The sequence below is a fragment of the Manis pentadactyla genome, chromosome 14, assembly GCF_030020395.1.
Source record: "Manis pentadactyla isolate mManPen7 chromosome 14, mManPen7.hap1, whole genome shotgun sequence".
Classification (NCBI taxonomy): Eukaryota; Metazoa; Chordata; class Mammalia; order Pholidota; family Manidae; genus Manis; species Manis pentadactyla.
In genome coordinates, this window is record NC_080032.1 from 17,398,037 (window position 1) to 17,423,633 (window position 25,597).

General features: G+C 38.1%; 1 protein-coding gene across 2 annotated transcripts in view; it reads right to left on the minus strand.

The window, feature by feature from the left end:
• FBXW8 (F-box and WD repeat domain containing 8) overlaps window positions 1-25,597 on the minus strand; it is a 128,460-nt gene that overhangs the window by 42,664 nt on the left and 60,199 nt on the right. For both annotated transcript variants that reach the window (XM_036929516.2, XM_036929517.2), the window contains exon 5: window positions 22,940-23,097. In XM_036929516.2, the coding sequence (XP_036785411.1) occupies window positions 22,940-23,097 (158 nt within the window). The remainder of the gene's footprint in view (window positions 1-22,939; window positions 23,098-25,597) is intronic.

The window sequence follows — 25,597 nt, forward strand, 5'->3', positions numbered from 1 at the left end:
TCTATGTTCATCAGGGATATTGGTCTGTAATTTTCTTTTTTTGTGGTGTTTTTGTCTGGTTTTGGTAATAGAGTGATGCTGGCCTCATAGAATGAGTTTGGAAGTATTCCCTCCTCTTCTACTTTTTGGAAAACTTCAAGGAGGATGGGCATTAAGTCTTCACTAAATGTCTGATAAAATTCAGCAGTGAAGCCATCTGGTACAGGGGTTTTGTTCCTAGGTAGTTTTTTGATTACCAATTCAATTTCATTGCTAGTAATTGGTCTGTTCAGTTTTTCTGTTTCTTCTGGGTCAGCCTTGGAAGGTTGTATTTTTCTAGAAAGTTGTCCATTTCTTCTATGTTATTCAATTTGTTAGCAAATAATTTTTCATAGTATTCTCTCCTAATTCTTTGTATTTCTGTGGTGTCCATGGTGATTTTTCCTTTCTTATTTCTGATTCTGTTTATGTGTGTAGACTCTTTTTTTCTTGGTAAGTCTGGCTAGGGGTTTATCTATTTTGCTTATTTTCTCGAAGAACCAGCTCCTGCTTTCATTGATTCTTTCTATTGTTTTATTATTCTCACTTTTATTTATTTATGCTCTAATCTTTATTATGTCCCTCCTTCTACTGACTTTGGGCCTCATTTGTTCTTTTTTTTCTAGTTTCATTAATTGTGAGTTAATTAATAGACTGTTCATATGGGATTGTTCTTCTTTCCTGAGGTAAGCCTGTATTGCAATATACTTCCCTCTTAGCACGGCCTTTGCTGGGTCCCACAGATTTTGCAGTGTTGAGTTATTGTTATCATTTGCCTTCATATACTGCTTGATTTCTGTTTTTATTTGGTCATTGATCCATTGATTATTTAGGAGAATGTTGTTAAGCCTCCATGTGTTTGTGGGCTTTTTTTGTTTTCTTTGTGTAATTTATTTCTAGTTTCATATCTTTGTGGTCTGAGAAGCTGGTTGGTAATTACTGAGTAGTTTTAACATACAGAATTCTTAATTCATTCTCCTAATTATCCATTTATGCCACAAATAATTTACAGTTTTATTAAAATATAATTGACATATAACACTGTATAAGCTTAAGGTGTGCAACATGATTCAATATATGTATATCTTATGAAATAATTACCTCAATAATTAACATTCATATCACCTTACAATTAAAATTTCATTTTCCTTATAATGAGAATGTGCAATACAGTAATGTGAACTATAATCATGATGTTGTAAAGTATATCCCTAGAACTTATTTATCTGGAAATTTGTACCACTTTGACCACTTTCACCCAATTTTTCAATCCCAGCAACCACAAATCTGATCGGTTTTATTTTGGATTCCACATATAAGTGAGATCATACAGCATCTGTCTTTCTCTGACTTATTTCACTTAGCATAATGCCCTCAAGGTTCATCCATATTGTTCCAAATGGCAGGATTTCCTTATTCTTTTTAATGGCTGAATCACATTACATTTATACTTATGCCATATTTTCTTTATTCATTCATTGGTTCACCTACATTTAGGCTGTTTCCATGTCTTGGCTATTGTGACTAATGCTACAAAGAACATGGGGGAAGCCTATATCTCTTTGGAAGGTTGATTTTTTTCCTTTGGATATATAGATACCCAGAAGTGGAATTGCTGGACTATATAGTAGTTCTATTTCTAATTTTTTGAGGAACCTCCGAACTGTTTTCCATAGGGGCTGTAACAATTTAGTGGCTATTTCCACTAATGGTGCACAAGGGTTCCCTTTTCTCCACATCCTTACCAGCATTTGTTCTCTCATTTTTGATGATAGCTATTCTAAGAGATACAAGATCACATGCAACAAACAATTACTGAGCATGTGTTATATACCAGGCACTGATCTAGATGCTAGCAGTATCTGAAATCAGCCATTGAGTTACACTGTAAGAGGTTCTTGTAAGTATTTTACATCCTTCCTCACCACTACCCTCTTCTAGCCAGTTAGCCTGGTGCTTTATTTTACATAGTTCTAAAACACGAGCTTGACTACCCCACTTGTTAAAAACCCTGATTTACCTCTACACCCCCTGAACGCTGCTACCCATATGAATTTATCATACACCTGTTGGCCACGCCCCCACCTTTCTTGACTTGTCTACAGCAGTGATGCTCAGGTGTAGTCCCCGGACTAGCCACAGCACCATCACCTGGGGGCATGTTAGAAATGCAGACTCTTGGGCAAGCAACTCTGGGCATGTGCATTCGAGTCTGAGAACCAATCATCTACAAGAACTTACACACTTTTCTATCAGAAATATAAACTTTTTTGTATTTGGAATGCCATTGATTCTTCTTTTCTCACCATATAATTTCTCTTTATCATTCCTATATACTAAGCTACTTCTTTCCCATCAAAGATTTACCCTCCAAAATAGTTCTACATCTTGCTGAATAATCTCCTATTCCATTTCCAACTGTTTTTATTTTTCCAAATTCACTGAAAAATAGTGTGTGGAGATAACACAGTCTGTGGTTATTTGAGTTCAGTTAGCACCACCACTTGCTAACTGAAAGTCTTGGGCAAGTTACTTTAAGCTGTGGATCTATTTCCTCACCTGTAAAACTAAACATTACCTACTACACAGAACTGCTGACAGATTAAAGGAGATAAACCATACAAAACGCTAGAGAGACAACCATTTTTACCTTTTTGTGTATTCTATAGTGCCTGCTGTGTTACAAAGCATATTCGATCTATTAATAATGCTAATTTCCTCTTGCCCATAAATCCAGTCCTATATTCTATAACCTTCTATTACCTAAAACTGATAAAGTCTTTTGCTTTTCTCCTCCTTGCAAACCATCTTCCCATCTTTCTTTTTGCTTGTCTTGTACTTTGTCTTTACAGAGTACATGCTCTGCACTTAGGATCTTACTGTAAGTATCATTCAGCACTAAATAAATATAGAGAGTCAGAAGAAAATAATATATTTGGGCTGCTCTGCAAGACTTTCAAACTGTCAGTAGGCTAAGTAGGTGATCACAAACAAAAGCAAAGCTTTCTTAAAAGTTAAATGTTGCTTCAGATGTAAAACACAGTGTACTAAGAAGTATGGTAAACCTGAGGGATGAGTAGATCGCAAACGGTTCCACAACATATTCATTCCCCTGGCAAATATTCTGGCAAATTCTTTCCATTCTGATCCAGAAGAAACAGATATGCAGCAGAAAATGCCACTGGCTCTACACATTAAATAGGAGATAAGCACATTCCAAGATGTGCCTCTTCCAAATACTTCTGCAATGCATTTGTTTGGAGACATCACAGTAAACAATAAAGAGAAATAAAACTGCCATTTGCATAGAGCTTTCAAGTGTTCAGATACTTTCATTTATCTCCCCTCATTGAGTGCTCACTTCCATCTTGGGAGGAAAGAGGATGATTATCTTCATTTTACAAAAGAAACAGAAACTCGGAGTGGTTGAACAACTGGTCCAAAGCTACTTGGTATGTGATGAGGCTGGGCTGGGATTTAGCTAGAAAAGTACAGATGAGTAGTTGCATTTAAAAGTGCACAAAATAACTGTGAATTCAATGAGTAACTGCTGTAAACTCCATGTTCTGCCAAGTGTGTAAGTTATTCAACCACAGCGCACTCTAAGCACACATGGAGTTTATCTATAAACACATTTTTCATTATTAATCAAGTATTGTTTTTTTTGGCATCATTTTTCCAACAGAAGTGTATCCAATTAAATACCCCTCACCACAAAGTTGAGTTTCACAGAGCTCTCCTAAGAAGTGTCTTTTTGAACAATATACTTCAGGGTTCCATCAATTTAATGGTCACATCCTCCTCTTCTGAATGCCTGTTGTGCCATGATCATTGTCAATTTCCTCTACTTCAACTGGTAAACATGTAACTTGGTCAGACCCTCACTTGTCAATGGTGCCACTATTATTTACATGGTCCACTGAGATCACTGTTAGGTGTATAAACATTTAGGACTGCTATGTCTTCTTGACAAAATGACCCTTTATAACATGGAACGCCCGTCCCTCTTTATCCCTTGTTATATTGTTTGCCCTGAAATCTACTTGTCTGATACTGATAGAGCCACTCCAGCTTTCTTTTGATGAGTGTTAGCATGATATATATTTTTCTGTCCTTTCACTTTACCTTGTGAGATTATACTTAAAATAGGTTTCTTGTAGACAGCTTATAGTTGGTCCTGCCTTTCATTGGCATATTTAGACTATCCTTAATAAAATTATTGGTAAGAATGGGTTTATTCTATCACTCTATTTGTTTTCTATTTGTCCCATTAGTTCTTTGCTCCTCTTTCCTTTTTACTGCCTTCTTTTAGATTGAGTATGTGTTTATTCCATTTAAATTCCTTTGTTGGCTTATTGGCCAGAACTCTTTGTTGTGTTATTTTAGTGGTTGCTAACATACATCAATCTACACCTTCAAGTGATGACACCACTTCACATACAGTATGAGAACTTTACAGCAACATACTTCCATTTCCTCCCTCCCAGCCTTTTGTTGTCATACTTTTCATTTCTACATATGTTATAAACCCAACATACATTGTTATTATTTTTACATAAGCAGGCAATTATCTTTTAAAGAGACTTAAATAAGAAAAAACCCCTATTATATTTACCCACGTAATTACTACTTCTAGTGCTCTTCCAATAACACTTGTAACACTACAAACCTTACAAAAGCTGCAAGATTTAAGAATTTCACTTTGCAACTCCACTGTTGGATATCTGACCCAAAAACACATGGGCAAGGTGGGCAGGAACAGACACAGCAGCTAACAGGGAGGGATGTCAAGCAAAAGCTAATTATAAACAGTCAATCTACTAATTAATAGTTATACCATGGCTACTTCTACAACCTCAAAACTTCAGGGACTTGGACAGTTAACACTTGAATTATAATAATGTTTTATAATATTGTAGCTGATTATCATCCATGTTAACCAACATTTTGCCAAAAGGAATCAATGCAACAATACCTTCAACAAATATTTGTTGATCCCTGCTTTGGGCCAGTCCCTGCAGAGGCACTGGGGAAGCTGCAGTGCACAAGACAAAGTAAAACAAAAAATCATTGATTGCATTGCATGGAGCTGACGTTCTAGTGGCATCTATCAAGCATCTCGTTTGGGGGCACACAGAAAAGATATGATCCTTGTTCTCACAAGACTCACATAGGAGAGGAACATGAACACTTTGATAATTAAAATATAATAAAACATAACATATAATGGAGATATATACAAAGCACAAGCTTAACTTTTTGTCATGCTGTCACTATTTTAAGATCTCCAAAAAGGAGCAGCTAACTTTTCCAGATATTTCAAGTTGAGCTGGGTCCACATCCATTTAATGACATTAAGAAAGTAGTGGTCAATGTCTGTCAGAGTCAAATAAACTTCTCAAATATGTGATTATTTTTTTATTCTGACGTAAATTTATTTTAAAGACCTAGTTTTATCATATTGCAGATGCAACAATCATATGGATTAGGCCCTTGATAGTGTGTGGATTTATGAAGTTAGGATTATGCCCTTTTTCTTCCATGTTGCCTATGTCAGTGAATTCGGAGCACTAAATGTGGCTAAACATCAATAAAGGCTTGCTGAATGCTTGCCTTATGTTTTTAGTAAGGGAACATTTGGTTGTAAGAAACAGAAATTCACTGAAACTGGATTAAGTGTAAAGGAAAACTGACTGGAAAGGAACGAGGCTATTTCACAGAGCCCAAGGGCAGGAAGTAGAGCTGGAGATTTTAAGGGGTCAGAACCAGGAACTAAAAGGATATGCAGAACCAAGGCAGGGGACGACTTTTGTGTGCTTTTGTTTCTCTCTGAAACTGTTGTTTCATTTTCCTCTTGTTCTACAAGCCAGCTTTCTCTCTTCCCCACTCCATGAAGTCTTCTACTCCAAGCCCACAAATGAGATGGGAAGTCTGAGGCCCAATCAGCTCATCCTAGTCCATGATCAGCCGCCCTCAGCATGGAGTCCCCATCTTTGTCCAACCAAGGCCAAAAGACTAACTCAAATGCCACAAACAGGCCCGCCTCTAGAGCGGATGGGAGGGACCACCAAGCAAGCAGACAACCCAAGTGTCTGCTACGTTTATCCTGCACGTCAGGTTAAGGTAAAACAAGAGAGTTTCTCAGCAAATGCAAACAATGTAGTTCCTTAATAGTGCCTTAAGAAGCAGATCACTGCCATCATTCCCTGAACAAGGCACAATCCTGAAATGCCAGAGCTCACAGCCCCCATTTGCCCACAATGGTAAAACGGAGAGGAGAGCAGTTGTGTTTCTTTCTCCCTGACTAAACCTCAAAAGCTGGATAAAAGATGTTTGATTCTGAGCTAGTGCTGGGATGCCAACAACAATGCTTCAGTCATGAGAAACATTAAAAGGATACAGACAAAAGAAGAAAAAGGGTCTCTTGAAAACCCCAGAGGAACACAATGAGTGCAGGCCATCGGCGCGAGCAGACAGGAGTTGGCTTGGCAGTCCACCTGCTCCCTGGCTCAGGCCCTCCACCTAGACGTGCGGCAGCAGGGCTGAAGGAACTCCGAGTCCACCCTGGTCTAGGAACGGTCATTAACAATGACATGAGTAACGACGGCCAGTCTTCTGAGGAGACATAAAGCCTGCTCAGCAGCTGTGGATGGGCACCTATGCCAGTTTGCAGCACACCCCTCCCCCCTCCCAAAGGAGGCCAGCCAGAGTGTGGTAATGAAACTGCACATAGTGGAAATGGGATCTAAATGAGTTTAAACTGATTTATGTTAGCTTTTGTAAAGATTACTCAGTATCAGGAAAGTGCTACCACTGTGAAATAATGTCGACAATCCTTAAGACCTCCGCCTAATGGTACTTGCACAGAGTATTTATATTCCTCGTCATGGGAACAAGGACCATAATGGATACCATTTTTGTTTTATTAGGGATGCATATTTAAATTAATCTGCTATTTGCCTAAACAATTAGCTGCTTCTGTTTGTGTGCACAAAGCCAAAATTGCAATTAGGCTTCCATCAAAAAGATAAGTCCCAACTAAAACTGTCCCCGTGGAGTCATAAGAGCTCAGGGCAGAACTTTCCAAAATTACTTTTTAGCATAATGGTAATTATGTTAATTGCTTGAAAGGTAAATAACTGCTGAACTGGTTTTGGGAAAAAAAACACAATTGGTATTACCCCTCATCTTTGATCTTTTTCATGCACTATAAAATCTAAACCAGGTTCAGTTAGAAAGTCATGGACTGGTCACCTCTTGAACTACAGAGTTTATCTTTGTGTTCTTTAGTGCTTTTTTGATTAGAGGTTATTTAGCCAAGAGCTCCTATCTTCTTGGGCTTGCCCAGTAAACCCCTGAGGCTTGGTCTCAGCTTCGTACTACAGCAGTCCCCCTTCTCCAAGGGGATACACTCCAGCACCCCCAGGGACGCCTGAAACCAGGGATAGTATGGAACCCTATACATATTAGGTTCTTTCCTATGCATACATACATACATACGTACATACATATATACCATAAAGCGTAACTGATAAATTAGGCACAGTAAGAGATTAACAACTACTACTAATAGAACAATTGTAAACAATATTCTGTAATAAAAGTCACATGACCATGGTCTCTCTCGTTCTCAAAACGTCTTGTTGTGTTGCCATCACCCTGCTTCCCGTGAGGATGTGAGATGATAAGATGCCTAGGGATGAGACACACTGAGGGGAGTAATGCAGATGCTGTGATGTAGGTCAGGCCACTACTGACCTTTTGACTACAGTCAGAAGGAGGATCATCTTCTTTCAGACTTTGGTTGAGGGCAGGTAACTGAAACCATGGAAAGCGACACCTCAGATAAGTGGGGAGGAAGTTATTGTACAGTTTAATATGATCAGTTAACTGCAGTTCAGAGACACTGAATGAAACTATTTGTAAAGATGGTGGCAATCTTGATTTCCACCATGTAAATAAACACTTGCCTTTAAGAAATTAAGCAGGAGTCAAAGAAATTCTACAAAAAGAGTATTTTAACAAAAATTTAAAATATACCCAATGAACTCACTAAACGTGTACCTCTTCATTCATTAAGTCCCTACAACACCCCTATGAAATGAAGGCCAAAAATGTAAAGGTGGCATGAGGTTTCAGAGGATAAAACTAGTTTTGCTCCATGAAGAGGAGGCCAGTGGTAGATTAATAACAGTACAAACAAGAGTCATAAAGTAGGGCTAAGTCATGGAGGGTCTTGAAAAATGAGATTTGTTCTTAACCTGGATGTTATATCTACCATGCATGTCATCTTCAACACTTCCAGCTGAACATACAGCTTTGAAGCTGAACTCTGTTGCTTAAGGCAGAAAAACAATAAATATGAAGCATTCTGGAAGCTGCCTTTTAGACTGACAAGTAAGAGAATCTGATTGGGCTTGTGGACCAATGAAGTGACTGGTTAGGGTGTAAGCAAAGCAGTGACCAGACATGACATCAGCAATGCAGAAACTGAGTCAAGAAGAAGGAAAATGAAGATATTTAGTAGTCTCAAGTGCAAAGCAGAAGGAACGAACATTTTAAAAACAAGAATCAATACAGAGGATCAAAGCCTAATTGGGCTACCCCGAAAATGAACTAAGATACGATATGAAAAAGAACTTCCAACATCTGCACCCTCTGGAAGACTCATGCCAGAAGATGATCATCAAAAAACCCCAACAAAGATCCACGCACTGCTACAGCTGTAGATGCACTCATCCCACCAGTTCCTGGACCTGCCATGGGAATGAGGAAGGAGATATCTAAGCTGGCCTGTGCATACAGTAAAACAACAAAATTGGACTGGATCTATACTGTTGGAACTCAACCAAGAATTTGGAGAAGTGCAAATTGTAGCGCTCCAAAGTCTTACAACTACAAACTATTTATTGTTAAAAGAACATATGGCATGTGAACAGTCCCCAGGAATGGGTTGTTTTAATTTGTCTGATTTCTCTCAGACTGTTCAAGTTCATTTGGACAATATCCACCATATCATAGATAAGTTTTCACAAATGCCTAAGGTGCCTAACTGGTTTTCTTGGTTTCACTGCAGATGGCTGGTAATTACAGATATGCTTTGGTTATGTAACTATACTCCTATTATGTTAATGTGTGTGTGCAATTTAAGTAGTAGCTTAAAACCTATCCATGCTGAAGTTACTCTACAAGAAGATATATCAAAGAAATAATCAATCTTCCCATGTTTTCTTCCGCCTGCTACTTCTATAGCTTTTCTTCTTCCTTCCTAATTACAACCCTTAAATAGAATTCGTGCCTCATATCAAATTTACCGAGTATCATAATTCTTCCAAGTGGTAAAGATACCTCAAGACAAATGCTGGGCATAGAAGCCACAGGGCATAAATATGCAAAGAAGTAAAAAGCTAACCTTTTCAAACAATAAGGCTTCTCTCTCACTTACCAACTTCACATTTCCCTGTATGGCCCCGGAAGATGACTGGTTAGCCAGAGACGGGTAAGATTCCTCAAGGGAGGAACAACCTAAGACAGGCACAGTCGCAGGGGGGCCATCAGGTGAGAAATTGGGGATCAACAGAGGTGAGGCTAAGAACCTCACCCCCCCGTTCTGAGAGAAATCTTCTGCATACGTGGATGTTTTATTGCCCTGGTCTAGCTTGGATTAACACATAGTCTACAGGCACACACCTGATCATCTACATGTGCTCTCTTACAACACTAAACTATGTTTTCTACCTTTATCTTGTATCTACCTACCACTTCAGCATTTTATTAAAAATAATAATAATAAAGAGAGAAATGTGGTATCCACATATAAATCAAGTATAAAAACCAAATGAGTATTCATATTTGAACTGACTGTTTATAGTTCATAATGCATGAGCAAAACCGAAAGTTTCTGTGATGACTGCCCTTGTACTGTTCACTATGTAACTTATTCATTATGTAAGAATTTGTTCTACATGTAAAAACTTGTTTGTTATGCCTCAGAAGATTGGAGACTGACAAAAATTAGGCTTGGGGTGGAATAATGATTGTGCATTGAGCATTGACTCCCCTATACAGAATTTTATTGTCGTTAACAACCATTTGATCAATAAATATGAGAGATGCCCTCACAAAAAAAAAAAAAAAAAAAAAAAAAAAGGACAGACTTCCAATGGTAAAAGAAATTAGTAACCGGGATGTAAGGTATAGCATAAGGAATATAGTCAAGATATTGCAACAGCCTGGTAGGGTGATAGCTGGAACCTAGAATTATGTATATAAATGTTCTACCACTGTGTTGTACACTTGAAACTCATGTAATGTAATACTGTGTGTCAACTACCCTTCAATAAAAAATAATTATTAAAAAAAAAAAAAAAAACAAGAATCAAAAATGAAAACAGTAAATTGAAAGGAGGCAAATGATATATAAGACTGATAATGTGACTAAATAGAAAGTCAAAGGAAAAAGGGATTGATGGAGAATTTGGACCAGCTCTCCTGTAAGGGCAAGTGTCAAGAAGGCAGATAATGTGAGAGACATCATTATGGATGCACCACTCACTCCAGCCAATTTCCCTACAATATAACCGAGTGACTAAACATAATTTAGAGTATATATGGAAGAGTTTATCAGATACTGGTAGTAGTAAATCAGGGGACCAGATGGTGGAAGGTGGAAGAGCAAGAGCACTTACTTTTTACTATATATCCTTTGGTCCTGTTGTTAACTTTTTCTACATCACCCCCTTTTCAGTCTGGTCCCCTTTCCCTAGTCCTAGCCTCCGGCAACTATTCACTTACTTCCTGTCATAGCTTTGCTTCTTCTAGAATTTCATATAAATGGAGTTATTCAGCATGTCCTCTTTTGTGTCTGGCTTCTTTTACTTTGCATAATGCTGTTGAGATCCACCTATACTGCTGCACATGTCGGCAGCTTGTTCATTGTTGTTGATGTGTAACATCCCATTGTATGGATGTACAATATACTTATTCATACATATCTGGGTTGCTTCTAGTTTGGAACTATCATGAATAACATTCTATAAATATTTAAGTACAAGTTTTTGTGTGAACATATACATTCTCTTGGATAAATATATGAGTGAGAGTGCTAGGTCATATGGTGTGTGTGTGTTTAGTTTTATAAGAAACTGCCAAATGTCTTTCCAGAGTGACGATACCATGTTGCATTTCCACCAGCAAGGAACGGATGTACCACCTGCTCCATAGTCTCACCAATACTTGGTATTATCAGTCCTCTCAAGCCACTGTAGTTGGTACAGAATAGTATCTCATCATGGTTTTAATTTACAGTTCCCCTGATGACTAATGATGTTGAGTATCTTTTCATGCATTTATATTTGTATGTCTTTGGTGAAAGGTCTATTCAAATCTTTTGCCATTTTTGATTGGCTGTCTTCTTTAATTTGAATTTAAGAAGTTCTTCATTCTAGATGCAAGTCATGTATCAGATACATGTTTTGCCAAAATTTTCTGCCAGTCTATAACTTGCTTGCCTTTTTCATTTACTTAATGGTATCTTTAATGGGCAAAGGTTTTTAATTTTGATTACATCTAACACCACTCATCTTTATAATTTGTTTTTTTTGTGTGTGTGTGTGTGTGTGGCCTAAGAAATCTCTGTCCAACCCAAGGTCACAAAGATTTTCTGCTTTTTGTCTAGAAATTGTATACTTAGTCCTACCATCCATTTTGAGTTAACTTGCATATGGCATGAAGTAAAAGTAGAGGTTCATGGGTGAGGAGGAAAAGGCATACTGATATCCACTTGTACTAACATCATTTGTTGAAAAGATTATCATTTCTTCACTGAATTACCTTGGCACCTTTGTAAAAAAATCAATAGGTGGGTCTTTTTTCTGGACTTCATTCTGTTCTACACTTAAGCCAGTATCACACAGTTTTGATTACTGTAGTTTTACAGTAAATCCTGAAATTGGGTAGTGTAAGTGCCCCAATTTTGTACTTTTTCAAAACTGTTCTTGGCCCTATGCATTCTCTTTTAGATTTTAAATTTCAGCATCAGTTTATCAATTTTGACCCAAAAAAGCCTAGAGAGATTCTGATTGGGATGGAGCGATTGTAACTCTCCATTTATTTGGGCTTTATTTAAATTCTCTCAGTATACTTTTTACAGTTTTCAGCATATAGGTCTCACACATATTTTGCTCAATTAAATCCTGATTTTATGAAAATATTAACCTTACACATTTTTAAATATGTGCTTACATATAAAAATATATTTTTTTATGCAATGTCAGTTTGCATTTGCTCATTGCTAAAGTGAAGAAATACAACTGATTTTTGCATACTGTTCTCATATCCAGTGACACTGCTGAAGATACTTATTAGGTCTAGCAACATTTCTGCTCATTACTTTGGATTTCATATATACATTATCAATAGATGATTTAGCTTCTTTCTTTTCTATCTGTATGCCTTTTATTTGCTTTTCTTGTCTTACTGCAATAAGAAGCCCCTCCAGTACAATGTTAGATAATAGTAGTAAAAGTGGATAAACTTGCCTTGTTTCAGATTTTAAGGAGAAAGCACTTCCCTTTACCATTAAGTATGAAGTTGGCTATTTTTCTCAGATGCTCTAAGCATATGGAGAAAGGTCCTTTCTGTGTCAGTTAGCTGAGAGTTTTTATCATGAATACAAACTGGTTTTTGCCAAATATTTTTTGTTTCCATTGAAATAGTTTTTCTTTTATAGTCTGTTAATATGATAAATTATATTGATTGATTTTCAAATGTTAAATTCACCTTGAATTCCTGGGATGAATTCTAACCAGTTATGATGTATTATCTTTTTAAGGTACTACAGGATTCAATTTTATAGTATTTTGTTGAGGATTTTTAACATCTATGTTCATTAGGAATATCAATCTGTAATTTACTTGTTTTCATGTACTATTCTTTTTTCTTTATCTGCTTGTGGTATCAGGGTAATGGTGGCCTTGTAAGTTGAGTTGATAAGTGTTCCCTCATAGTCTATTTTACAGAAGTGTACAACTATTATTCCTTCCTTACATATTTGGTAGAATTCACCAGTAAAACCACTGAGCTGGCAGTTTTCTCTGTGGGAGATTTTAAATTAAAATTCAATTTCTCTAATGGAAATAGAGCTATTCTGGTTTTCTAGTTATTCTTAAGTGAGCTTTTATAGTTTGTGTCTTTCAAAATTTTCCATTTATCCATTTTATCTAAGAGGTTAAATTTACTGGCATGAAGTTGTTCATGTTTCATTACAGTCCTATTAACATCTGTAAGATCTGTAACAATGCCCCCTCTTGAATTTCTGATATTGTTAATTCATTTTTCTATTTTCCTGATCACTATGGCTAGGGTTTGTCAATCAGATTGATCTTTTAAAGGGGACCAGCTCTCTATTTCATTGATTTTCCTGTATTATTTTTTCTTTTTAATATAAGAACTTAATGCTATATATTTCCCTCTAGGCACTGCTTTAGCTACATTCATATGTTTTGATGTACTGTTTTTCATTTTCATTCAGTTCAAAACAGTTTCTAATTTTGCCTGTGATTATTTTGAGTCATGGGTTATTTAGAAGTGTGTTGTTTAATTTCAAAATATTTGGAGATTTTACAGATATCTATTATGATTTTTACTCTAAGTTTCACAGTTGTCAGGAAACAAACTTTGTGTAAGAGAACATATTTTACATGATTTCAATCCTCTTAAACTTACTGAAACTAATTTTATGGCCCAGAACACAGTCCATCTTGGTCAATATACTTGAAAAAAATGTCTCTTTTATAGTTGTTGGGTGGAAAGTTCTATAAATGTCAATTAGTTAAAGTTGTCTGACAATATTGCTCAATTTTTCTATGACCTTACTAATTACTGATTACTGATTATGTATATCAAATATGGAAAGAATAGTGCCAAAATTTCTACCATAATTACAAATTTGTTTTCCCTTTTGCTTGTCAGTTTTTGCTTTATGTATTTTGAAGTTGTGTTGTTAGATGCATACATATTTAGTATTCTTATGTCCATTTACCATTATGAAATGTTCCATTTTATGTTTGGTAATATTTGTCTAAAATCTATTTCGTTTTTAATTAATATAGCCAGTCTGGCTTTCTTTTAATTTGTGTTTGTATGGTATAACTTTTTCTATCCTTTTACTTTTAACCTATTGTATCTTTAAAGTGGCTTTCTTGTAAACAGCATACAGTTGGCGTTATGGACTGGATGTGTGTATCCTCCCAAAATTCACATGCTGAAACCGTAACTCCCAATGGGAAGCTATTTAGAGATGAATGAGGCTTTTGGGAGGTAACTGGTTAGACTAAGTCTTGTGGGTAGGAACCCTCATGTGGGATTAAAAAAAGACAGAGGTCTTTTTACTCTGGCTGGTGAGAATGCAAACTATTCCTAACCCTGTGAAAGCTCCAGAGTTGTTCTGCTTTCTCCTTTCAGGTAGTTCTTTCCCTAGTCACAGGTATTTCTTCTCCCATAAATGCAGACCAGTACTCAAAAGACTTGAGGGGATCCCTCTGCAAATCTGTAGAGTTCTCCTTGTATGCAGCATCCTCCTCTGATACTCTAGCCCACAAATTCTATTTATCTTGACTTCTTGACTTCTTTGAACTCTAAGTGGTATCTCCACTATTCAATGAGGTCAGCAGCCTCTCTTCTGGTTCCTGTACCTGTAGTGAGTTGTTTCCAGCTGGTTACGGTGGTATAATTGTAGGACTCACCTTGCTTTTTCTTCTCTAGGGGATCCCAGTTCTAAGCTACCTGTTTTTTAATGTTTGGAAGCCATTATGTAATCTATTTTGTCCAGTCTTCCAGTTGCTTAATGTATAATAAATCTAGTCCCTTTTACTTTATCTTGATTAGAAACAAAACTGTGTTTCTAACTTTTTATTTTGAAACAATTTAAAAATTACAGAAAATTTACAATAACTTCTATATACCTATTGTTCAGGTCCCACTGTCAGTTATGCCAGTTATATGCTTTATAGCAAAAGGATCCAATCCAAGATAACACATGGCACTCACATGTCTTGTCTCACAAATCTCCTTTAAGCTGAATAGTACCTTAGAGTTTCCATGATATTCATGACTGACAGCTTTAAAGAGGTCAGGCCAGTGTATTTTAGAAATGTCCTTCATGTGGGTTTGTCCAGTATTTCCTCATGATTAGACTGGGTTATGCATTTTGGTTGGACTATCACACAAGTGATTCTGTGTTCTTCTTACTGCACCCTACTATATAATGCACAGGATATCAATTTGTTCCATTACTGATATTAAATTTGACCAATTTTATCTCATTCTCATTCATTAGTTTTAGTATCAATAGGATTTTTTGGTCTGAATCAACTATTATCACTATGACTCCAATGAATGCTTTTTCCAAATCCATCGTTCTTTTTACATTTATTAGCTGACATTCTACTCTAAGTGTGTATCTGAGGATTCCTACTTTGTCTAGTGGGTTATAATCTATTGCTATCCTCATTTATTTTGTATACTCTAATTGTCCCAGATCTGCCAAGGCAGCTTCTGTGTTCTTCTGCCACATCACCAACATTCTTTCAGCACTTCCTTACTTTCTGACACAGTAAGGGATGGTCCAGGCTCATTTTGTTCTTTCCCTACCCCAGCCCTGGAGTCAGCCATTTCTTCAAGCAGCCCTGGTTCCTTTTAGTGGACAGTGACATTTACAGATCTGAGCACTAGGTGCAGTCACTGCTCTGGGCTCTTTATTGCTGCTCCTACACCTCTCAGCAAACAAAGCTAGGACACAGATGAACAAATGTGTATGAACACAGATACATCTCTATTTATATTGAAAACTATGGATTCCACACCAATACCTCCTATTCCACACCAGCACCACAGGGATCCTTCTGGCTGTCACCCTTCCATATGTATAAGTCCCTCCTCCAATAATGGGAAAACTGGTTCTCATTAGCTTTAATATATTTACCTGCTCAATTTCCCTGAAAACTGCCAACTTCCCACACCTGCCAGGCCACAGCTCCACTCAGACTCCCTCCTCCGCCTGTCCCAGGTCTGCTGGGCTGCTCTTCCTACTCCACTTGGGCTGCCTAGTGGCTTTTTGAGTGAAATGGCAGGCAGGCAGGCACACTTTGCTTTTAAAACAAAAAAAATTCCGCAAATATATTTACGTCTGCTTCAACAGAACCCTGGGGTTTAGAATGGAATAAATGCTACAACCAAAATTGCAAGTATTGGAAGGGAAATTAAATTCTCTCACTTAAAATTAGATTTGTCATCCCCCTAAAAACAAATTAATGCTTGGAATTCATTAGGTCCATTTAAGAACTTGGACAATTTATTTCTCTTGTCTCGACTATCCCTCCAAAACTACCCTGTGCTATTTATTGCTCCTTTCCATTTTAAACCTCAACATAGAAAGACAGGACAGCTATCTGAATTTATGCACTATACTGTATATTACTAAAAATCAGTGTTCAGTAAAATCACCCCAATAAGCCAAAAGATTCATATCAAATCTTCTATCACAAATTCAATGTGCCACTTTCTGCATGAGAAAAATGGTTTCAAATTATTTTCACTAATAACTTCAAAAATTTCTAGTTATCCTAGAAATTGATCATCTGCTAGTCTGTCCCTACAGAGACAGAGAACTTCCCTTTCCAGTGTTTCTTAATTTGAGAGTGTACAGACTCTAAGGTCATTGGTGGACACCCCAGTGTGAAAAACAATGTATCACAAGGCACACAGGTGATTATCTGGTACCAGCAGCCTGAGAACACAGAATGCAAATTCAAATACTGAGATCCAACCAACATCATGGTTCAGTTACAAGGTCAAAAGACACAGATTCTTTTTTTTTAAGATTACTATAAAAATACACACAGATATATATATATATATATATATATATATATTTGGTATCATTAATCTACAATTACAGAAAGAACATTATGTTTACTAGGTTCCCCCCTTCACCAAGTCCCCCCCATATACCCCTTCACAGTCACTGTCCATCTGCATAGTAAGATGCTGTAAAATCATTACTTGTCTTCTCTGTGTTGCACAGCCCTCCCCATGCCCCCTACGCACTATACATGCTAATCATAATGCCCTCTTTCTTCTTCCCCGCCCTTATCCCTCCCTTCCCTCCCATCCTCCCCAGTCCCTTTCCCTTTGGTAACTGTTAGTCCATTCTTGGGTTCTGTGATTCTGCTGCTGTTTCGTTCCTTCAGTTTTCCTTTGTTCTTATACTCCACATATGAGTGAAATCATTTGGAAAAATACACATATTTTTAATTACCTTCCTAGAGATCTCGCAACTCCTGCCCAAGATTATATATGTAGACTACCATTTGAGGAACACTGCATATTATTTAGTTATAGTGTATATTCAGTCCAAAGGCTTACATAAGCACATATAAAACAAATAATTTCAAACTCTTCTCACTGAAAAGTAGAAAAATCTTTAAAAGGGCATTTTTATTTAGCAACTTCCTCCATCACATAAGCATAGTCTCCATGGTTTGTCTATGAAACAAATTACACCCTAGAAACAGTTTGAGGTGTCAGTCAACTTTAGAGTTCAATGCCCTTAAAAATACTTCCTCAACACCAAAAGAACCACCTCAGTTCAGAACTCTGCATTTTAAATGTTAAATTCTGCTTCGAATATCTTTAAGAATGAGCATACTGTTAAGAAAATTGTTCAAATTTATAAATGTGTCCTATCTTTTAAAAGTGGTGTTTTTTTTGGTTGTCAGAAAGTAATTTCACTTTGTTGTTTGCTGAATATCTATCTAAGTAGACTCCAAGGCCTAAGGGTAGGCAAAGGTTTCAAGCAAAAACTAGTTCTTGAAACTTAAGAGAAAAATGACCAGAAAAGAAAGGCCTTGAGAAAAAAAAAAATTCTCCACAATCCACAGCCTATTGTCCTATCCATTTCACAAGCAATACTTTAGCACCTTAATGAACCACTCCTAAAACTTCTTTTTTAATGGGGGTGGGGTGGGGGATGACTTTGTATTACATTTAAACGTTGTCATTACAGTCATATCATCATCAACGTACAAACAAGAGACATAAGCAAAACTATCAAACACTGACTTTTTTGCTAAACATAAAGTTATACATAAAAATTTTAAAGCACCTAGTCTTCATCATAGCTGTGTGAAACATGGTTCTACTGTTTGTGCTAAAAAGCAGCTTGGAGAGACCCACTCTCATCCATTGTTCATACATCAGTAAATGAGAAACCACAGTCACTTCAGCCCAAGGCAGGCACAGCCCTGGACAATGGAGCACGTGCGTGCAGACAATTGCACTGGGAGTGCTGCTGAAGTGGATAAGCCACTTTGCCTTGCTTGATGGCACCATATAAAGATGGCTGTTGGCTATCCCATATAGATTTCTGCATGCGAGTATGCACTGGGTCTTTTCTCTCCTCCCTCTTCTTAGGGGGAAGAATAAGAACTTCTCTGCACTTAAGAAGTGTGTAATCTCATTTCTCACCAAAGAGTGAGTTTTCAAGACAAACTCTGTGAGCAGGGAGCAGGTTTCAAGTGCACGGCCATTCTCTAATGCTGTGGCTTGAGGCCAAAGGCAGGCAAGCATGGAGCAGATGGAGTCCTGGCAAGGTCTCCACTGTCCCTGCATTAGCAGCATCTGCTCATTACTCAGAACCTTCGCCTGCTTTATCTAAAGCTCCAGGAAAAGCATTTTGATTTGATTCATTTCGGTACGGTAACGTGCAACACAATTAGTGATAAAATCAAACTGGAGGATGGCCAGTGCTGACAATCGGAAACAAGGCAGAAGAAATATGAGGCCAGTGGGTTGGAATTCAAAAAATCACAACTGTGGATCACCTTGCCAAATCTCGGCACCCCAGGTGGGTGTACAGTGTTCCTTAAGGGCAAGGAGGCTATTAAGGATAAAGGGATGACTTACTTTCTCCCAAAGCAGTTTCCCCCAATCCAAGCCTCTGATCTGACTCCTTCTGTGGAGAATGCATGTGGAGACCATCAAGGGGGTCTCAACGGCTACAGAGCTTCCCTTTGGCACAACCAGGAACTGAAGTTCATTAACTCATTTTATTGTCTAGTTCTTTTCTGTGGGGCACAGTCACAAATTTCATACAGCAAACCCTGTAAGGTAAATTTCATTTTTGCCACATTGTGCCTAAGAGGTGCCTGTTCACTACTTTTGGGAAGGAGCAATATAAAATGTGCCTTTGATTATTTCAATCTGTCTTTGACTGGAAGTAGGCACTCGTGAATATGTTGGTATAAGTATCAAAGTGCCAATCTGTTAAATTGAAGGGAGACCAAAGACAATGCCACCTGAGGTCTGGGGGAAAATGAGAAGTTGTTTATCTCAGAAATAGGAACTACCCTCATCAGACTGGCAAAATAAGCTCAGAGAGAGGAGAAAAGCACAGGAGCTCTTATCAAAGAAATAATCCTAATGCTAAAATGAAGTTGAGACAAATCAAAGATTTCACTGTAAATGATGTAGCCATGGAACTACTATAGATTTAACCTAATCTTAGAATAAAGGAACTCCTCCAGAGCATGATGTGAAGCCCGAAGTACGAGACAATGATATAAACAACTAGACAGATCAACTGGAACAGAACATCTAGAAACAGAACCAAATACTAAAAGAATTTCATACCTAAAAATTTACAAAGGCAATTTATAATTTACAAACCAATGAGGCAGAAATGGACTGTCTGGTGAGAGATGCTGTAAAAAAGATATACTTGGATTCCTACCTTATCCTAGCCCAGGATGAACAATGTATTGATTCAGATTCAAATGTAAAACATAAGCCATAGGAGTAACAGAATTATAAGTAGCAGGTATGTATATGAAAAAATTCAACTTCTCTCACACTAAGAGAATTGTAAACTGAAACATTTGGGTACTGTTTCTTATCTGTCAAGTTGACAAATATTTAAAGGTATGAAACATACTTTGCTAATAAAACTGTGAGGAATAGGGCTTTATACTTTGTTAGTAAAAGTACAAAATAGTATAGCTCCATTTGCATTTACCCTTTGACCCAGAAATTTTATAGTAAACTGTCCTTCCTGCACTCACATGAAATGTCATATGTATGAAGTTTTTCACTACAACATTGCAATGAGGGACTAGGTGAGTAAGCTAAGCTACTTACACACAACAGAATACTATGCGGGTATGAAAAAGGAGGATGTTCTCTATATTCTGATATGGACACCCTTTCAAGTTATGTATTTAAGTGAAAAAAGACAAGATGAGAAACAATATAAAGTAGTTGTGTTTTTTTTTGTTTATAAAATGAGGGGATAAGAATAGATATTCATATTTGCTTGTATTTGTAATACAGAAATACTGGGAGGATATACAGGAAAATAGAAGGCTGCTTTAGAAGGGAATGGACAAAAATGGGTAGAAGAAAGACTTCTCAATGTATAAACTATATTAGTTTAATCTTACATCCCTAGAAATGTACCACTTAGTCAAGAACACTAAATCACAAAATAAAACCCACTCACTTATTTAAAAAGATTAAAATTACATACACATATACACACAACACCATCCAGAAAAACCATAAAGCCCATTGAAGAATAAATGACAAACTGAAAAGATACTTGAAATAGATATGATAGATAAAGTTGTTTCTTTAGCCCTTTCTTTTCAACCAGAAAAGAGAACCCAGAGAAAAATGGGAAAAATAGGAACAAGCAACTTGCAGAGAAACAAACAATAGCACAATGAAAAGATGTTCATATATTCTTGTAAATAAAGGCAAACAAAACAGCAGTGAAATGCCACTTCTACCTGTCAGACAGGCACAAGGAAGCAGCCATTCTCATATATTTTTGTGAAACTATAAAACTTTTCCACCCAAAAAGTGAAACTTTTTTGATGGACAATCTGGTAATATTTATCAAAATGTAAAGCATCCGTACAGTAGCCTCCAAACTGGTAAGTACCAATAATCTAGCCCATGGATATACTTCCACAAGCAAAGCATATTTGTTCAAGGATGCTTTTGGCAGCACTGGTTTTTTAATAACAAAAATAAATAATCCAAATGTGCATCACTAAGGGACCTAATTAATAAACTGTAAGACATATGCAATACTGCAAGGCTGGAAAATGGAGCTCACCCGCAAGTGCAATAGGGAAAGATACCAAGATGACCAAGATGTGTCATTAGGTGAAAAGAGCTAGGTGCAGAAAAATACACTAAGTGGGAGCTACGTGTAAAGTGTGAGGGGGACTGGAGGTAAGGGAGCAGAGAACCTGTAAAAGGGAACCTTTTACCTTTTATACTTTTTCACTCTGTTTGAATTTTAACTGTGAATTTTTTTATTTGCCAAGTATTTACTGAAGAAAGTAGTTTGTCATACCTACATGGTTCTCCAATACTTGCGGGCAGCAACAGGGATGAGGGTGACAAGGCAATTCTAACTGACAATACTGAATCAGCAGCACATGTCACGCCATCCCAGCTTACGAGATACGAGATGTGGGGTGGACATGTTTCTACAAGCATTGGTGTTCAGTATTACATAAGCAGCATTAGCACCACGGCAAGGCCTAGGAGACATCTTCAGAGTTCTGGATTCACACTAATGTCCCAACCTCAAGCAACTCACTAAGCTGGCCTCACTGGATCTCAGTTTCCCCATGATTTTGAAGAAAACTGTGTGTGTGGCAGGGGGGAGGCTATTAGTTGATTATAAAACTGTATTATTCTAACTTAAAACTATGTCAACGTTTGCATAATTGTTTAAAAAAAACCTCACTGATAATTTGGAAAGTAGCAAAGATAGACGCTCAAGGTCCTCTTGTTATCTACCCAGGATCTTAACAAATATGAAATATTACATGCCACAGAAAGAGCTTAGTTGAATTTCTAGAGACTGAAAAGAAAATCCATCAATGGTATCTACTAGTGTCAGACCGAAAGAATAGAGTTCATATTAAAAGTAATACAATGAAAATATATTCAAGATTTCAACCCTAATTTTTATGTTTTAAAATGGCACATAGATATAAAATTCCCTAATAGCCATTTTACTATAGTTGTGTCCCTTTGAGCCAAACGGTAATGTCACACTGACTCTGAAGACTGGAGTGCTATGACATGAACACTGACATTCTGGAATATTTTGTGGTCGAGCATTCAGGCAAGTGGAGAACAAGGCTTTTGGAGGTTCAAACTTAACAACATAATGGAAGTCAGAAACACAAGAGGTAGGAGTACAGGATATCATGGCCATGAAAATTACTGCTATTAGCTATAAACTATCAAGTGTTTTACTACTTAGGTAAAATTAATTTTAGACTATTCTTACTGAGTTCTACAAATTCAAAGTTGCTCATACACAAAAAGAATGTTATCAGTCCCAGAGGGAGAACATATTACCATAAATTATCTTACATGATATGTATGTGCCAGTAGAAGGTAGGCAATGACTTTTATTTTTCTATTTCCATATTTGTCAACAGATTACCTACATCCATCTATCCCCTTTCCACTGTTCCTTTTGAACTGAGTGAGCAGAGACTAAAGAAAAAGTAGGCCAACTATATCTAATATTTTACACCAAACAAGTTATTCGCTTAAGATGGCTTGGCTAGCCTTGTGTCTGGCACTAAAACCCAGCCTGACAGTCCCAGTAGGAATTAAACACCAGTTTTAATGGGTGCTATGTTCCAGTGCCTACTAATGCATTGAGGGTTATTGGCCAACTTCTTCACATAAAGGCACGAGTGTGTGTGTGTGTGAACACGTGTGTGTGCCCACGTGTACGTATGGAGGGATTACAGAGGGGAGCCGGCCACAGCTGCTTAATTTTTGTAAAGCTTTTTTTTCCTTCATAGGGAGGAGGGTTGAGGTTACTTACCATCCTCAAAAGCCGCCACCGCCAGCGAGCTGTTTATCCTCACAAAGGAGACGTATGGCTGCATTCCAGGCTCGTCCTCCTCATACTCTGATTCCAGGAAGGGGGCTACATAGTCCCAGGTGCGGGTGTCCCACACCCTCACATCCCCTGATGTATATCTGGAAAAGAAGGACACGCTTGGTTCCAAACAGGGATTGAAAAGCAGGGCCATGATGGAGAAAGGGAGACCCTTTAACCAGGGGAGTAACATTTCCCCAACACTGTGTGGATGCATAACTCCAACAGAAGAAAATGTCACCTAGACCACAGAAGTCTGTGAACACATTTCATGTTCTCAAGAGCACAATGGTGATAATCCCAAAGGAGAATACTGCAATAAAAAAATTGGGTGTCCAGATCACCTTGTTTTTTCTTTGACATTATTATAATGAAGCTGCTATCTTACATTCTCCCAGTAAAGGAATCACTAGCAGAAATACATAGAAGCCACAGTATTTACACACAACACACACAGAGAGAGAGAAATGCTAAGAACTAATGGTCTTATAGGCACAAGCTTTCAAATGCCTAATCCACGCATCAGATTTGACTGATTAAAATCCCCAAAGACCGATTTGCTGAAACAGTTAAATCTTGTTTTTAGCAGCCAAACAATGCTGCCCTCTCATCTTGCCAAAATGCATGACACTCCCCAGTTTTGCCCACTTAGAAAACAGGAGCATTCACCCTCTCCTATCACTACTGCCACTCCAACAAACGGCGCTCTCCACCAGAGCCAAGGCAGGGCCGGAACCTGCTTGGACGTGAGGCCCCGAGGCTAATGATATGTCCAGATGATGAGGTGGGGTGCAGCCTGCCACTGAGGTATTTGCTCTAAGGTCCTTACATCTGCTACAGAGGGTTTGATTCAACAGGTACAGCAACTGTGGGGAGGCATGTTAGGAATGTGTTAGGGGACTCATGTGGTACCCACCCAACGCAACGATAGGCAGACAATGTTAAGGGGGCTCACTGTCTTCCTGGGGCCCTAGCTATGGTTCCTTCTTTGATCCCATATTAAAAGTGTAGAGTCGGACAAGACAACATGAGATTAATTTAACTACTGAAATCATGTGATATCTCTATGAAGCAGTTATAGATCAATTTTTCTCATGTGGGATTTCTTAATAAAGAAACTGAAAACTGATTCAGGAGTGATTTATTTACTAAATGTAGTAGTATTTCCCTCAAATTATTGATAAGTAGATACATTATGTAATTCAAAGGATCATCGTGTCATACAAACTGCCCCCCTTAGAGAATTCAGCTCTCTCCTGGCAGGCTGGCATCTGGCGGGTGTGCATGTGGTGTAAAGAACAAAACAGAAGACCTGTGCTTCCCAACACTGAACTGATGGAACTCTACCTGACCACTGATCCTCCACTAACTGGGAACTCCGCAAGTGTCATTAAGCATGGCAGTGGATAAGGAAGGGTGGATACTGGTATCACCAGGGGCAAAGCACGGCCACTGGCTCCCAGGCCCCCAGCCAGCGTTCCAGAGCCCCCTTCTCAATGAGGAGCACTATACAGATACACACACCTCACTGCACTGAAACTGCCAGGCTCACCTTGACCCCATGAAAACAACTTGGGCATTCCCGGGAGTGAGGCTGCTTGCTTGGCTGCAGACACTGAGCAGAGATAATGCGTCAGAATTTCTAGGCTTTGTCTCATTAGATTCCTATGGTTAAATTCTATGTGAAAGGAAGTAGCCAGTCAGAAAAGAAAGGTGAGAAGGATGGTAAAGTGTTTGAGAAATCCAGGGAAGGTAAGTGAAAGCCAAAAAAAGGGAATTTAGGGGATCAGAGAACTATGGGACTTTGAGAAAAACAAGCGTACACACCAGGAAAATGGATCTCCCTTCCTTTGTACTACCTGCATATGGGACCATACCAGTGGTCTTCATGTGGTCCTCTGTGGCGGCCCTGGGGGCCACAGTGGGAGCAGAGGATCCAGAGGAGAGGATTTTAAAGTCTCAGCTCCAGCCCCCTAAGCTGTCTTTACACAAAGAGTTCCAATGCAAAGCACAACGAAACAAAAACTCAGCAAACTGCTGAACCACACCTGGTGAGCTGTGAGACAACTTGTTGATCTCTCATTATTTTGGGAAAGACAAGAAAGGGAAGGAGAAATCCCACAGAGAAGAGCACTCTATTAATATCTAAAAGATCCCTAGCCAGTCTTTTCTTCCATAAAGGAAGTTGCCCCACTCACGCTGTGACTCTACACATCTAAAATTAAATGCTTGCTCTTCTCAAAAAGCTCCAGTTCACCACAAATTAGCCTGTTGCTGAATTCCTGATTTGGTCAGTGACAGCATGGGACCCAGTCTCTGGTGCAAACCTGAGGGGCTCCTCAACACCTCCTCTGCTCACCACCCACTGCAACATGCGGTCAGTGGCCATGCCCCCCTATGACCCATCACAATAGTGGCCTACATGTGTGTGTGTCTCACTGTTCTTCTCCGGTACAAGCTTCTAAGGATCAGGGGCTGGGTCTTGCTCACAGCTGTGGATTCAATGACTACAACAGTCAGACTAGAATAGCACTTGACCTCTAGGAAGCCCTCAGAAAATACTTAGGCCTTATTATCTTATTGAATGAAGTTTTAATTTTA